The sequence below is a fragment of the Microcaecilia unicolor genome, chromosome 12, assembly GCF_901765095.1.
Source record: "Microcaecilia unicolor chromosome 12, aMicUni1.1, whole genome shotgun sequence".
Lineage (NCBI taxonomy): Eukaryota > Metazoa > Chordata > Amphibia > Gymnophiona > Siphonopidae > Microcaecilia > Microcaecilia unicolor.
Window position 1 is genome coordinate 68,300,525 of NC_044042.1, and position 13,846 is coordinate 68,314,370.

Below are 13,846 nucleotides of genomic sequence, written 5' to 3' on the forward strand. Positions count from 1 at the left end.
TTCCTCCCTGTGTCCCGCCCTTACGGAACTTACGTCACACGAGGGCGGGACAAAAGGAGGGAAGAAGACCCGAAAGGAAGCAATGTGCTGTACTGTTGCGTTTGTGAGGTATTCGCTGTGTTAGTTCAATGGAGGGGGGTGCGCCGTTCTTAGAAGAGGGGGGGGGGGAGGTGTGTGCAGCGGCAAAGTTGTGGGCGGTGCGGTGACCTGGGTGGGGGAGCGAGCGAGCGACCTGGGGTGGTGGGTAGCGTCCACAGGGACGGAGAAGGGGGGGAGAACTGGTGACCGACGATCTCGGGGGCTGGGACGACTGCAGAGCTCTGGGGGAGGGGCATGGATGGCTTGGCCTGCTGCCATGCATCGGAAGAGAAACACCTTGCTAGCGCCTGTTTCATCGTTTCAGAAACGGGCCTTTTTTCCTAGTCTTTACATAAATTAAGACAAAAATGACTGTGTTCTACTATTCAAATAAAAGCATATAGATAATATAAAATCCAGAGTCCGTTTAGCATATTTTCACTGTGCGCTTTAAATAAATAATAAATATGGATGAAAAATGTGCATTTTATTAATTATAATAAAGTATTACTTGGCTAAATAACATGCATTCAAATAAATATTTATCCCAGATGTGCGTATCAATGAGCTCTCATAAATATTTTAAATATGCATATACAACTCTTAACAGAATACATACAAATATAATTTTCCTTTTGTATTTTGTTTTATGTACTTTAAAAAGCAGCAATGATCTCAGAATGTTTTCCTCTATAAAACTTTCTAAACTTGAAGTTTGATACAGCTAACACTGCTTTTTGTTCTTCTTTCTCTGCTAGTTTCAATATCCATTTATTTTCTTTCCTTCTTTGTAAAGTAGCCAACCATTAAGTGCCAATTCTATGACTTGTGCCAGCCTATGGCTGCAGGAAGCAAATTAATGCTTCTCTAGCTGTGGTCTCCTTTTTTTGTATCCAAACACAGACTTCACACCAAGAGTCTGTCTGGCCTAAGAATGGAATGGTTACATGTATGAGCAGTCTGAGCTTAGCTTATCTGTATATACACTTAACATTCAAACTCAGGATTTGCAGTCTTGATTTCCATAACATATATATTATAAAAGACAGGCCTATACACCTCCAAGCTGAACATGAAATGGGACTTGCTTACCTGCATGGCACGAGTGTCTAAAAAGGCAGCTGCTAGCAGTAGAGGAGCACAATTGTCAGCTGAGCATGAAGTTTGGGCCACTGACTATACCCTAGCCTCCTAAATCCACACATTCACCACACCCTGGCACTTGACTTCAAAATTGAAAGGTCACCACTTGCCTGATTTCTGCTCCCCAGGATTCCATTCTACAAATTACAGAATTGTTCTTAAAAAAAACAAAACCAAAACCAAAACTTTCTCAAAATTGTTTTTAATTAAATCAATATGTTCACAGATCTCCACACAATATAAAGCTAGAATAAGTTGGAGGGTATGATGCTTTGGCTCTGTTTTCAGAAGGAGAATTAGTTAACTTGGTATCTATTGTGGTGGCCTATGCATGCTTAGGGCTTTAAAGGTTGTTAGAACAGGACATGCATCTTGTTATTTCTAAGGATAGTTGTTACCATCTGGTCGTGCTTTGCATGTCTTTAACCTTTTGATTATATTATTTTAAATGTTTGTCCACAGTGTGTTACACCATAATGACATAACTAAAATGAATTGAAAACACATTGAAATCACCTTAACAAATATCTTTGAGGTGCTGAGAGGAAAAGCTTCATACTTCCGTGCTCTACCGGGTATGTTACCCGAAACTGTACGATGTACTGGAGCAATACAGTAAAAGAGTAATCATAAGCTAAAAAACTTCTCTTATTTTACTTCAAAAAGTTATCAACAAATGACAAATTGAATTGCAACTTATCTGTTGCCATGCTGTAAGCTATGGGCTGTTACGTTGCTGCTCTCTCCTAGGGTGAGGTCCCGAAGGACCCATTTCGCACTGGCTTTTTCAAGAGTCCTCACCAAAAATCCCTGAAAATCGCAAACAGCAAAAAACTTTGTTAGATAACTTAGTAACAACTGAAAGGTCAATGTGTGTAAAATGCTACATCCCAGTACCTGGAAAGCTATCGTCTATCGGCGTGTCAAGCCAGCAGCCTGGCTGAAAAAATGGCGCCTAGAATATTTAAAGGTACTCAAAAGGGAACACCCCATGATGTCATTACGTGCTTACGTAACAATCCATGGCAACTGAAAGTGACATTAACAGAAAACTCATTTCAATAAAAATGACATTTGATAGAAAACTCTGTTCAATGAAAATGACATGAACAATGACATTTGATGAAAAACTCCATTCAATAAAAAACAGACCAATTTATAGACGTATCAGTGCCCTGGGTTCAATGGTGTCTAATTTGAGATCCAACCGTTGTTCACACTGTAACAAAATTTTGCCCCAACCCCCCCCTCGTTTATCCGGTCAAATCCAATCTATTATCCAACCTTTACGATCTTCAAAAGAGTGGCCCCGTGCTCTACAATGGGCCACTATGGTGCTCCCAACTTGTTGTGTGATATACATGATTTATGTTCACTTAGTCGTGTTGAAAATTGCGTTGTGTTTTTCCAACATACCATAGACGGAAAGGACAGTGTAGTATGTACACCACATTTGAGGATGCACAGGTGATGGCAAATCTCAGTTATATACTTTGCCGTTCTTAAAATCCGTGAATTCAGTGCGTTCTATGGACAGGAACCGCATTTGGAGTGACTGCCGGAAGATTCAAAATCATGATTTACCAAATAGGCCAGAGAGGTTTTTTTAAGTTCATGATTACTTTTTTACCGTATTGCTCCAGTACATCGTACAGTTTCGGGTAACATACCCGATAGAGCAACGGAAGTATGAAGCTTTTCCTCTCAGCATCTCAAAGATATTTGTTAAGGTGATTTCAATGTGTTTTCAATTCATGTTTAGTTCTGTTTGACAACCATACAGTGAATAATATTCTATTTACACCATAATGACAACCATTTGTTTAGCAACATGCTATAGCAACAAACTTCTACAAATAACAGTAGGAGCTGGTCTAAAGGATGGGCCAATCATTTTGTTTCATTTGCATAACTCTGCAGTCATACCAGAGCTGTTGAAAATCAATCACTTTCTGAATTTGCTTTTCTTAACTTGGACTTTGTTTCTTTAATATAAATTTGTATCATTGAAACAGTTGCCAATAAAGACATTCCAAGAGTTCGTGGACCTATGGATTTCTAAAAGCAAAATGTAGCCAGCTGATACAATCCACTATAAGGACGATAAAAGCCAAGATATGAATGAATAGGGTTTTTCAGAATGAAACTGTTGTTAAATTGCAGCAATAGATCTGCAGGTGTCTGCAAGCAGCAAAACTAGAAGCTGGCAAACTACAAAGTGACACTTTTTATTTAGAAGCTAATGGCTACCTGTACTGGAAACAGTACCACAGTGCTTGTGGGATAGGGATTAGGAGGCAGGGCTGCCTGTGCTCATAAAGGGCCCAAATTCCATAAATGGTGCCTTAAAAAATCAGCGCTGAAAAACAACAAGCTTAGTGCAATTATATAGAATATGCTTAGCAGCTGTTCTTGCGACTAAAATGTAGGTGCACCCATTTAGGCCACCTAAAAACCAGGCCTAAGATAGGTTGTATTCTATAATAGTGCACATAGTTTTTTGAAATGCCCACAGCTACGTCCCCTTTCAGTTGGCTGCATTAGAATTTATACACACTATGCTATAGAATACACCTAGAAAGTTGTGTACATAAATTTCTAATTAAAGCCAATTAGTGCCACTAATTGGTTGTTAAATACCAATGAACACTGATCGGCTTGTTACTTAAGTGAGCACACAATAAATTAGCAAGGACAACTTAAGGTGCCATTTATAGAATTTGAGGGGAGAATGCATTAAAATCTTACTCTTCTTGGTTGTCAGGCAGATAAAAAGTTAATTAAGTGCTGCCCAGTTTTTAATTGTATTGAGAGCTACAACCAAACCACAAATCCATGACCCCACATACTACAAGGGCCAGCATCAGGCCATTAATGTCATCTGTTCAGTTAACACGCTACTGAACATAGGCAATATGCAGCACAAATATTTGTACACTATATAGGCTTTGTAGGTCATGTACTCTTGAAGACCCTCACACAACAATTCTGTGCCAATCAACCATTTACTCTCTGAATATAAACTATGCCTCACGGTTGTTTTGTGAGAATTTTAATTGTGGACGATTTTTATTGTAAGCCACCTTGACCTTTATTGGTTAACTGGCCTATAAATGACCATGTTAAATTAAAACAGATACATGTTTTACCATAAATATATACAAAGAAAATGTGTAAAAGAAATCTGGGTGGAGAGAATTACAGGATTGAATGAAGCCAATATTTTTTAAAATGAAAGAAACAATATAGACAGTCAAAATATATAGAAGACCCTCTGATGCATATTTCTATACTATCTTTTAGCACATTCTTAAATTTTTCTTGTTAGGGTGTGTGTTGATAAATAGGTCTGAGGAATCAGATTCTGAAGGTTGAAGCCATGAAAAACATAATCTGGGATGCATATGAAGCAGTGTACAAAACCCTATATGCAAAATGCTGGCTAAACCAATCTGGTTCTTTTAATCTTTATTTAACACATGTAATCCAAAACAAGAAAGAGCAAAAGCTGTTTACCTCTGCTCTAGCATTTCCCCTATTTTCTCTGAGAGGGGAGGAGGATAATGTGCTTCTCGCTCTCAGAGATGGCAAGTTACCCAGTTCTAAGGTTGGAGATTTTGGCCAGTCCTGCTTTTGAACTACATCTCATAGCAGTATGGAATTGGTAGTGCCTGATCCTGCCCATTGAAATCAGTGGTACCAGTCCCATAATGCACTATGATGACATGGTCAGAAATCCAAGACTGTTCTAAAAGCTCCAGCCTGGAACTGGATAGCTTGGTATTTCTGTGCACTAGTGGAGACTGTTGGGTTGCTTGCACTTACCTGTGTAGCCATCATTGTCCCTGAGAGATTTAACATCCTAGACTCTGCCACTAGTGGCTGGTGGCAGCAAGATTAGCCTGAGGGCTGGGGTGAAAAGCTGGCTTGTTAATGCTTTGCATTCTAACTCTGCAAGCTCAGAGAAGTTTGCCTGTTAAGATATTCTACCTATAAAAGACTGTGTCCAACAGAACTAGATAGAATATTAATGTGAAATATATTTTTCTAATTTGTTCTAGCTGAAAATTCGGTACAGTGGTTGCAACATAAATAAATAAATAATTATTTAATTGCTGTTATGTTCCAGCAAACTAATTCTCAATTGTTTGGTTACTGGAGATATTCCACTATCTGACTGAAAATAGTAAGAGATTCCTATTAGCTCTTTCTGTTCATTGGGTTCTGGGACCCTCCTCTTGCCTTATGCAGAGATTGAGCCTGGCGACATGAAGAAAGGTGGCCTTTGAATTCTCAGGCAGTAGGGCAGCTCATGGTCAAATACAGGATTCTCCTTATGGAAATTAGCTGTGCATTCACCAGATGAAAGAGGTTCAAAAAGCTGCTGTCCTCCTCATCACGTCCCCTGAAGATAAATAATAAAAAAAGCAAAGAAATAACAGAAAAACCAAAAGCTAGTTCTCATTTTCAGTATTAGAAACTCTTAGATTTCTGTTAGCCTGGACATTGTTTCTGGGAGAAATCTGTGTTCATGTGTGTACTGATGCACTCGGATTGCACAGCTGTCAGAAAAGGCAAGCAACAAGTAAAGATGTCATGTTTCTCAGCTCAATGGCCAGACTTTCTAAATAAAAAGGAAAAAAGAAATGCCATACTTTTTCTCAGTTGGTGAATACAGCATGCAAGGTGTATGATTAGTTTTGAAAAATTCTTCATACTGGATTTGTGTTTTATTTTATTTTCAGCTTTTGACTTGGACCTCTCATCTGAGGATAGCAGGATATTGGGTTTGTTGTCCATTCCTCTTTTTTTTTTTCTTTTGTGAATGCTTTTTCTTGGATTTAAAGTTTCAAAAGAAATTTAGGGGTCCTTTTACTAAGGTGTTCTAAAAAATGGTTCCGACTGTTGCAGGTGTGTGTATTGGCATGTGCAGGTCCATTTTTCAGAACACCTGCAAAAAGGCCTTTTTTTTGGCTGAAAATGGACGTGTGGCAAAATAAAATTGGTGCACACCCATGTTGGGCCTGAGACCTCACCGCCCATTCACTTAACGGTAAGGTCTCACGCGTTAACCGAGCAGTATGTCTCGTGCGTACAATGCTGATTACTGCCTGATTAGCGCATGCGCCAGAATAATTTCCAGCACGCGTAGTGGATGCGCATAAAAATGAAATTACCGCCCGGGCCACGCGGTAGCTGGGCGGTAGCTCCAAAGTGGCGCACATTGGGCATGAGTAGGCGCCTACGCAGCTTAGTAAAGGGCCTCTTAAATACTAATTTTCAACAAACTATGACAGGGCTAACTCCTATTTCACACACTCTTGCTAGCCTGAGACTATATTTTAAAACAGTCAGGTCAGCAACATGGAGAAAAATGATGGCATATACCATATGGTCCTGAAAGATGACTGAAGGTTACAGTAGCAAAAGCTGAATCCTTGAAGAATGGTGGCACAGTTCATAAGTTTCAACTCTATGTTAATTCAACTATCTTTCTGTCTGTGGACTGCCATGTATTCAAAATATGCATTTGGACATGTCCGTTATTTTTTCTAAACAAATCATACAGCAGTGGAATAGTTCGCCATTTAGAGTAGAATCACTGCATAATAAACCATCTCTTTAAATTATTGAAACAACACTATAACAAAATCATGTGAAATATGATAGGGATGAGTCATCTCTGAGTTTGTGCCCAGTTGGATTTATTAGTTATAGTAATTAATAATGGTTTAATACTATAGCATCTTCCATGTCTCATGGAGCTGAAGGTATTTTTTAATATTGTACTTAGAGTGTATTACAAGCAGACATACTGGGTCACAGCAAGGAAAACATAGGATTAGCAGCTGTTTGTACTGTGCTCCAGGATTTCTAGAAGCTCAGCAATATATGATTAATGAAATGATTCTTGAATGTAAGCAGTATCTCTGGGACAGTAAATAGGGGAAAGCATATGCAAAGACCCAGTAGAACTTCAGACCCGATCAATGTCTCTTCAGTGGCCAACAGCAGGACTTTAAAGATAAGGATAGCTTTGGGTTAAAGAGGTCATAAAGTGCCATGCATATGTCCTGAAAGCTTGTGAGTTAAACTAACTAACTTTGCAAATCAGAAATATATACAATAGCAATTACACATATCCCAGGCAGAAATGGTTACAGCTGTGAGATAGTACTCATGTGACAGTTCAATATTGGTGATTGATTTAATGGTGAAATAATAATGTTAATTTTCTTTCCTTGAATCCTGCTAGACCAGTTCAGACCAATGAGTTGTGCCCTTCTACTAGTAGACAGAGGTAGAGATTACAGGGGCGTAGCCATGGGCGGGCCCGGGCCCAGGCCCAGCCACTTTCCCTCCAGGCCCGCCCACCCAACATCCCCTCACCCGGGGTTTAAATCTTTTTTACCTCTGTCGAAGTGGCCGCATCATTGAAAGCCCTGCCCATCGAGCCTTCGCTTCCTGAGTTCGTTCCCTCAGAGTCCCGCCTTCTGACGTCATTTCCTCTTTCCGCGAGGGCGGGACTCTGAGGGAACGAACTCAGGAAGGGAAGGCTAGAGACGGCAGGGCTTTCAATGATGCGGCTGCTTCGAAGGAGGTAATACAAAAAGATTTAAACCATGCAGGGTGCTGTGGCAGGAAAAAAAAGGGGGATGTTGGGGGGAGAAGAGGGCGGACAGGTGGAATGGAATGGGAGGGGAGGATGGGGGCGGAGAATTACTGGACATGGATGGGAGCGGGAGGGCAGGGGAGAGAGGAGAATGGCTGGGTATGGATGGCTGGAGGGGGGCAGGGGACAGAAGAGAATCGCTGGGTATGGATGGATGAGGGAGGTCAGGGGGCGAGAAGAGAATTGCTGGGTATGGATGGAGGGGGCAGGGGAGAGAAGAGAATCGCTGGGTATGGATGGATAGAGGGGGGCAGGTGGGCAGAAAAGAATTGCTGGTATGGATGGATGGAGGGGGTTAGGGAGAGAAGAGAATTGCTGGGTATGGATGGATGGATGGATGGAGGGGGTTAGGGAAGAGAAGAGAATTGCTGGGTATGGATGGATAGAGGGGGCAGGGGAGAGAAGAGAATTGCTGGGTATGGATGGATGGAGGGGGCAGGGGAGAGAAGAGAATTGCTGGATATGGATGGATGGAGGGGGCAGGGGAGAGAAGAGTTGCTGGACACGGGTGGATGGAGGGGAGGGCAGGGGGGGAGAGAGGAAGGTTGCTGGACATGGGTGGATGGAGGGGAGGGCAGGGCAGGGAGAGGAGGGTTGCTGGACATGGATGGATGGAGGGGAGGGGATAAAGGAAGGTTGCTGGACATGGGTGGATGGAGGGGAGGGCAGGGGAGAGGAGGGTTGCTGGACATGGATGGGGAGAGGGAAGGGAGAGAAGAAATGCTGGACATGGATGGAGGGGAGGGAAGAGTGAAGAAGGAGATGAGATGAGGGAAAACGAAGAGAGGAGAAAAACTGCACATGGATGAAGAAAATAGGCAGAAGCTGGATCTACTGGACAGTCAAGTCTGCGGAGGACGCAGCTTTTACTTATGGATGTAGGGCAAGAAATGAAGAAGAAAGGCGGAAAGTAAAATAAATGGAAAGGAAGCCCTGGAAACGGAGTTAAGAGGACAGATAGCAGCAGAATCAGATACTGGGCCAGCATGATCAGAAAAACAAAGTCACCAGACAACAAAGGTAGAAAAAATCATTTTATTTCATTCTAGTGCTTGGAATATGTCCACTTTGAGAATCAAGTGCTCAACATTAAAAGTTATATTTATTTACTTATTATTTATGGCTTTTATCCCACATTAAACATGAATTAGATTGGAACTGGGATCATTTAATTTTTTTCCTGGAGAGAGTAATGCATTGCACCCCCACCCCAGGCTCTCTCCCCGGCTATAGCCAGCTCTGCAATTTTGAGGGGAGGCGCAGAGGTGGACCGGGAAGAGAGCCTGTTGTTAAACATTTACCAAGCACACCACTGTCTAGTGCCCACCCATCCAACCTGTTGGCCCACCCAAAAATTGCCTTCTGGCTACGCCGCTTGTAGAGAAACTGAAGTCTTTCAGTGACATCACCGGTATAAGGACTGGTGAAGCTTGGAACTCTCCAGTAAGCTTATGACAAAGAAGCACCATTTGGAAACCAAATCTCACCATTTGAGACCCTTTAGGGAACCATTGCATATTGCACTAACAAACTCTTAACACTAAGAAACTATTTACATTATAGGGCACTGTGAGGGAGTGAGTGGTATAGTGTAGAGAGTTGCACAGCGACAGAAATCTAACCCATCCCCGCTGGACTCTTACCTGTCACCACAAGAATTTAATAGTACCTAAAAAAAAAATTCCAATTAGCTCTCTCAGTTTCTCTCTGGTTCTAGCCACAGCACTGCAGGCAAGGAAGGAATGAAAGTTGGAACTTGGAACACTCTGGTGCATACATAAGACTCATCTCTGATTGCTGGCACTGTATGCTGAGAGTCTGCCACATGCATGCGCCAGTAGGTCAGGTGACCTCTGATGCTCTTGCCTGTGTCAGAGCCGAGGCCTGCACATGGAGCAGAGAGGATTAATGAAAGACTTTCCACATCTGTGCTGTTAAAGCAAGGAGGACGAAGTGGCACTCAAAGAACTTGGTAGGCAAAAAGCTGGTGCAGCTTAAACTTCCAAGGGAACACCGCAGAAACTGCTTCCAACCCCATGGGAACCCTGCAGAAAGTGAACTGCTTCCATCCCCACAGTCCCGGAGGGGATTTCCATGGATTCCATGAACTCCGTTTCCGTGGTGGTCTCTAGTATAGCAGCAGCTGTCCCTAAGAACACTCCCTCATTGAGGCTGCAGTTTAGCCACCTTATAGCAGGTGGTGCTAAACCTGCCACGCCAGAGGGATGGGGGATCAGGCAAGGAGGTGGCTAAATTCCCTGAGTTAGAACAGTTCATGGAGGTCCCAAAGCAACAGGCTTCTCAGGTTGAGACTCTGAAGCAAGAGGTCTCTGGAAGGGAAGGTCCTATGGCGAAGGATCCTTCCAGCATATCCTGCTGGCCGTAGTACTTGTGAAATTGGAGTGGCCTTCAGTGGATGTTGTTACCCTGAGTTTGTGTGAAGAGGAGGTTCTAGTAATGTAGGAGAAATTCCTTGGAACCTAAGTTAAGAGACTCTCAGATGTGACTGTTAGAGTTGTGTCTGGGACAAGCTACCGGGGGAGGGGGCCCTGATTCACGAGGGAAAACAGTGCATGGTGACTTTTGAAACCCTATTAGGGACAGAATACAAGGATTGTATTTGAGAGACTTTATTGAAAGTGTAGAACCTGTGGAGAAACAAAACTGTGTATTTTTCCCTTTGTACAGAAATAAAGCGTTTCTTATGACCTTTTCACTACCTGCTGTCTGTATTTTCTGAGGAGTCCAAGCCTTCCAGTTACTCACCAGACCACAGGAACTAAGGAAGAGCAGACAGAGCTCAGAGAATTCTCCCACACTAATGTCTTCCAGTGTAGGCCCTGGACTGGTACAGCAGAAGTCAATGAAAGGAAATTAACAGGTATGAATAAAGTTCACCTTCCTTTTCATCCTGCTAGATCAATCCAGACCAATGGGATGTACAAAAGCAATACCTTACTGGGCAGGAGAAGACAAGGGCTCCTGAATCACAGCTCTGACAAAAAGTAGCCTTATCCCTGGCTAGGACACCCATATCGTATCACCAGACCAGTCCAGATGAACTAGTTTGCTTTCTCCTGCCAGCAGATGGACACTGATAACTACTGACTAATGATATTACACTACAAGTATCTTGTGCAGCCCCAATCCATTCAATAGTTCTGTCTTCAGCAGATGGTAGGTGAGCATCCTGTACAGTAAGGGGAACTTTTGGGTTCCTTTCAATTTGCTACTTCCCAAATTATGAATAAATTGATATATCTAATTCAATTTAAATCAATTAAAAAGAGTACTTCTGCAGAGGTTCTAAGTAGAGCTTGGATTTGTGTCAATTCTGTGGACCTGAGTCTCTCCCTCCCCCACCACTTTTGGTTACTCCGTGTGCTTTCTTTGGCTGGGCTATCTGTGCCTCTGTTCCTCTCTCCTACTGGATCTTGAGAGCCTCAGGTAACTGGGGGGGGGGGGGGGGGGGGGGGGGGAGAGAGAAAAGCAATATGTGCTGTGCAGCTGAAGTGCTGTATTTTTCCTGCAAGCAACAGACTATGCTGTGCATCGCTAACTTCTGAACTGCTGCAGTCGTAATGACATATTGAACTCTATTACTCTTTCTCCTTTTCCTCTCCTTTGCTGTTACTCACTAATCTCTTTAACTTCAAAGTATTTGATTGTTTGCTGAATTGATGTATGTTTTTGCAGACTGATGTAAGCCACATTGAGCCTGCCCATGGGTGGGAATATGTGGGATATAAATGCTATATATAAATAAATAGCTGCACCGAAACCACACAACTGGGATTGTTTAAAGTGTGGCACCAGCTAAGTAGTTAGAGGGAGTGGGAAGTGCCAAGTGTGCAGTCCTTGGATAGTCAGAAGACTTCCTTTTTTAAATGCAATGGAGGTGAGCCACGAGATATGCAAACGGCCAGAGGAGCCCATAGTAAGTCTGCTTCCGAGGTACACAGTGCCCTGATTTTGGTGGGAAGTTCCGCCACAGTGCAGTTAGTAGAGGAGGATATTGGTAATCAGAGGCCTCCAGTCCTCAGCTGATCAGATGTTCTGGAAGGCACCACTGCTGCATTTGGGGCACATGCAGACCAATTTACTAAAGAGCTAAGGTCAGAATACTGTTTTCTCCAGAGTTCATTTTACTTTTGTACAAGTCTTTTTTTTTTCTTTAAATTAAAGAAAGGGTCAGGATCAGATCCTGGCAGCTGCTTAAAGGACATGATTCCAAGAGAACAGAGCCCTCTGGTACTAACAGACCCTGCTTGGCATTAGATGAGGATATTGATGATGTTTTCCCAGAAGGGGATAGGCAGGTTTTGACAGAGCAGCAGTGTGGAAGACCAAGAGGGTTGACTTGATTGATTGGAGGTTCCTCCAGCAGAAGATGCGCCAGTAGTCCATATTTTCCATAAGGATAAGTTGCCTTTTCCAATTGTCAAAGTTCTGTCAGCCCTTAAGATGGATGCTCTGGTCCTGGCAGTTACAAAAAAGACAGCTATTCCAGTAGATGGAGGTGCTGTTCTTATGGACCCTCAAAATTGTCATACAGAAATTTTGTTGAAGCAAGCCTTTGAAGTTTCCACCCTTGCCTTACAGCAGTGATTTGTGGAGAACTTGTGGCTACAGCCAGTTCTTGCTGGATGGAGCAGTTGCCAAGATTTCCAGGTGGAAAAGGTGTTGAGCGTTCATTTGGCAATGGTGTGGCCTTCATGGCCAATCTTGGACAGCAGATGTGACCTCCAAATCGTGGCTTAGTAAACTACTTTTTAGAGGAAACTTATTGTTTGATGGAAAACTTAGTGAAAAGCCTGGCAGATACTAAAATGCTTACGCTTCCTGAGGATTGCTTTGTGTACTCAGTCAGTTAGAAGCTTTTCCCTAGATGTCAGTATGTATAGGACAAAGCAAAGAGGAGGAGCAAACCTCATATAAGCGTGAGCAACAAACAAAACAGTGAGGTGAATGTGAGGATGATATCAAATGGTCTTTATTGGAAAAATGCTAAAAGATGACCCACACGCCCGTGTTTCGGCCCAAAGGGCCTGCCTCAGGGGTCTGGTGAATCTCTTGATTTTATGGTGAAATGCTTAATGACCAGATTCTTGACAAAGACCTGACTGTGAAAACTTTGTAATGTCCACAATGTATGTATAGACCAGGAAATGTCAGTGCTTCTCAGTGAGGAAGGTTTCTTTCTTGAGGAAGTTCCTTTCAGGGAGGCAGAAGAGGGGGTCAGGATCCTAGTGCATCTGTCTCCAAACCAGCTAGAGGTCTACATTAGGTCTTGGGGAACCATGCTCTTGTGCCTCAGATAGGACAATTGAGGTGGCTTCAGCATACTCTACCTAAGGTGACAGACATGCTGTATGTAGCATTCTAGAAAGTCTTCCACTTCGTTGGCCTGTGTTAGAGTGTGATGAATATTTTTGAAATATATTTTGAGACAATGCAATACAAAGAAAAAACACAGAGCAGCAATATAGCGAATGCTACATACCTGTAGAAGGTATTCTCCGAGGACAGCAGGCTGATTGTTCTCACTGATGGGTGACGTCCACGGCAGCCCCTCCAATCGGAAACTTCACTAGCAAAGGCCGTGGATGTCACCCATCAGTGAGAACAAGCAGCCTGCTTGTCCTCGGAGAAAACAAGGATCTAACCACCCCCTCCCATAACCCTCCCTCCACCCATGACAACAGTGTGTGTAAATGCCATGTTCCAAAACTAGTATTATAGAACAAAGATGCTGAGTCTTATGGAGAGGAGGGCTTACATCTCGTCTTCCACTGTTCATAAATTTGCCAAATATCATAAAATTTGGTCAATCATCCATGCTGAGAGACTATGAGCTTAAATAATTGAAAAATACAGTCCAACTTCTGCGAGACTTGAAACAAAGGAGGTAGGCCAGTCTGTTTCCAAGACTGTGCAATAACTAGTTTATGA

At 42.6% G+C, this 13,846-nt stretch overlaps 1 protein-coding gene across 3 annotated transcripts in view; it reads right to left on the bottom strand.

Annotated features, from left to right (window-relative positions):
• Positions 1-4,304: 4,304 nt before the first annotated feature.
• Positions 4,305-13,846, bottom strand: part of FBXO47 (F-box protein 47) — a 250,634-nt gene continuing 241,092 nt past the window's right edge. For all 3 annotated transcript variants that reach the window (XM_030221122.1, XM_030221121.1, XM_030221124.1), the window contains exon 11: positions 4,305-5,626. In XM_030221122.1, coding sequence (XP_030076982.1) covers positions 5,595-5,626 — 32 coding nt within the window. In that variant the 3' untranslated portion in view covers positions 4,305-5,594. The remainder of the gene's footprint in view (positions 5,627-13,846) is intronic.